This window comes from Palaemon carinicauda, unplaced genomic scaffold (assembly GCF_036898095.1).
Source record: "Palaemon carinicauda isolate YSFRI2023 unplaced genomic scaffold, ASM3689809v2 scaffold2510, whole genome shotgun sequence".
NCBI classification, from domain to species: domain Eukaryota; kingdom Metazoa; phylum Arthropoda; class Malacostraca; order Decapoda; family Palaemonidae; genus Palaemon; species Palaemon carinicauda.
Window position 1 is genome coordinate 19,121 of NW_027170151.1, and position 2,749 is coordinate 21,869.

A 2,749-nucleotide genomic window follows, 5' to 3' on the forward strand; every position below is an offset into this window, starting at 1 on the left:
AAGAGAGTTCTGGTGGCAGACTCTCCCAACCATTCCGTCATGGAGGGCACGCACCAGCTAGACAAAATCGGGTGGGCAGCCATATCTTTTGAGGACAGCCCACATGGCAGGTCGAGGTACTTTGTTGAAGGCCTTTTTCAAATCTCAGAAGATGAACATTATGGGCTGTTGCTGTTCGAGGCTCTTCTCTTGTAGTTGTCGCGCACAGAAGATCATGTCTATGGTCCCGCGGGAAGGTCAAAAGCCACACTGGGACTCTGGCAGGACGTCTTCTGCAAGAATAAGGAGGCGGTCAAGGAAAATCCGAGCGAAAATATTACTAGCGATGCTTAGTAGTGATATTCCCCGGTAGTAGTTACAGTTCTCCCTGTCTCCTTTCTTGAAGATGGTAACGATGTTTGCATCGCAGAAGTCACTGGGGAGGGTCTTGGTGTCCCATATTTTCAGTATAAGGAGCATCAAACGGTTTATCAAACCGAGGCCACCGTGAGTGAGGAGCTCCAACGGGATGTTGTCTGGCCCTGGGGCTTTGCCAGGCTTCATGCGCGGCAGGGCCTTGTTGAAGTCATGGATGGAGGGTGGTAGTGCCATCCAGTGACGGACGGGATGCTGCGGGGTCATTTGCAGGAGATCGTCTGAGGTGTCTGCTTGGTCATTGAGGAGGTTCTCAAAGTGAGACCCCCACCTGGCCAGGATGCCCTTGCTGTCGGTGATGGTCGTGGCCCCATCCGCGTCCTTCAGGCTGCCCACTGATGACCGTGTGGGACCGAATATTTCCTTTGTTGCTGCATAGAAGCTACGCAGGTCATGTTGGTCAGCGAAGCTCTGTATTTCTGCAGCTTTTCTTTGCCACCAGGTGTTCTGGGCTTCACAGATCCCTGTTTGGCAACCAGCTTCAGCCACCTTGTGAGCACATTTGTTAGCTGATGTTGGTTGGTTTTCCAAAGACAGGCGTGCTTGTCGTTTGATTTCAATGAGAAGAGAGATGGTAGCATCATTCTCATCAAACCAATCCTGCCGTTTCTTGGTGGTGTAGCCTAGTGTTTCCTCCGCAGCACGGGCCATGGCGTTTCTGAGGGTGGTCCAGTGGTGCTCAACAGTGGCCTGACCCACGGGTCTGCGAGGTGTTGTTCGCAGGCTTTCTTGTAGTTCTGTGCCACCTATGGTTTCCAGAGCTTACTACAATCAAAGCGTTGGTGTGGTACGCTATCAGGTGCCCTTCTGGGTGGTCGTAGGGTCATCATGGAGAGTCGGGAGATAAGGAGTCTGTGGTCTGTCCAGCAGTTGTCCGCTCCAGGCATGGATCGGGTGATGCGGACGTCTCCTCGGTCTCTGGCTCTGGTCAGGACGTAGTCCAGGGTGTGCCAGTGTTTAGACCGTGGGTGTCTCCATGTGGTCTTTTGTCGCTTTGGTAACTGGAAGATGGTGTTGGTTACCACAAGTTGGTGCTCTGCACACAGACCCAGTTGGAGTTGGCCATTGGCGTTGCAATTTCCAATGCCATGGTGGCCGATGATTTCCTCCCACAGACAATGGTCTTTGCCTACTCGGGAATTAAAGTCTCCAAGTACAACGAGCTTGTCATTGGCAGGCACTGCCTCGATGGTGCGGTCGAGCTGGGTGTAAAAGGCAGCTTTGTCATCATTGGTTGAGGTCATAGTCGGGGCGTAGACAGAGATCAGGGTGAGGTGTCTGTCCCGCGTGATGGGGATGCGGACAGTCATCAGGCGCTCACTGATGGCCTTGGGAGCGAGGTTGTGCTGCTGCACTAGCTGGGAACAGATGGTGAAGCCGACACCGTGGATGCGAGGCTCCTCTAGGGCCTTGTCCTTCCAGAAGATGGTGTAGCCTGTTCCAGCGTCCCTGATGTTGCCCTCTTGGGGTAGTCTGGTCTGGCTAAGAGCCGCCATATCAACATTGAAGCAGGCTAGCTCCTTGCAGACGAGGGCTGTACGTCGTTCCGGGCGGTTGGTGTTCGTCACGTCTTGGAGGGTGCGGATGTTCCACGCACCTAAGGTTAATATTTTTTTCTTGTTGTTTCGACCGTATTAGTGGGATGTCCGCCAGCCGCGGTGAGCTGACCAGACGGGTTTGCCGTGTCCGATGTTTACCCCACCTTTTCTAGGGGCCTCCCCATGTGGGGTGGGCTGGGTGTCCTCAATAGGCCAGCCCAGTCACGGGTCCAGCTGCCGTATTCTGGTCTCACGGCACCGTCACCAGAGAGCGACTGAATATTAGACTCGCCGCCTGAGTGCAGTCGTGGGCTAAGGGCTTCCAGCTATCCAGGCCTGCCCCCTTCACCCACGGTGCTGTCGCCTCAGGACTTGGTGGTGGTGATGATGATGATGAGAAAGAGATGAAGAAGGGTGGAGGAAACGACAGAATGCCAGCAGCTGGGTATATTGTTTTGGGTGGTCGTGAGACAGGCGGCTTCTCCGATGTTGGTTGCATCGGGCTGCCGGGTTCTTGTTATGTCAAGGCCCTCTTCCGCCGGCGCTGGAAAGCTCCGCAGTTGGGGTCTTGTTTGGTTTGATTTTGGAGTTTTCCCTCTCCTAGCCTTTGCCTATCTTAAATAAAGGAGAAGTCGTATAGGGGTCCAGTCTTGGTCTGGTCTCTTAGAACTGGCCTTAGCGGTATGGTTGAGCCTGCCAGGGTGGATTAACTACCCCACCGCCATTGCCCAGTCCATCATTGAAACACTCAAGCCCCTCTACTGCAGCAAAGTGCTGGACCATCAGAGAGGAAATAA

At 54.0% G+C, this 2,749-nt stretch overlaps 1 protein-coding gene across 1 annotated transcript; it reads right to left on the reverse strand.

The window, feature by feature from the left end:
* Nucleotides 1-237: 237 nt before the first annotated feature.
* On the reverse strand, nucleotides 238-621 carry LOC137636213 (uncharacterized). The gene has a single exon (XM_068368651.1). The coding sequence runs from the start codon at nucleotides 619-621 to the stop codon at nucleotides 238-240; it is 384 nt and encodes a 127-aa protein (XP_068224752.1).
* Between the last annotated feature and the right edge of the window lie 2,128 nt (nucleotides 622-2,749).

Coding starts and splice junctions, on each gene's coding strand:
- LOC137636213 (XM_068368651.1), bottom strand. CDS start 621: ATGACCCCGCAGCATCCCGTCCGTCACTGGATGGCACTACCACCCTCC.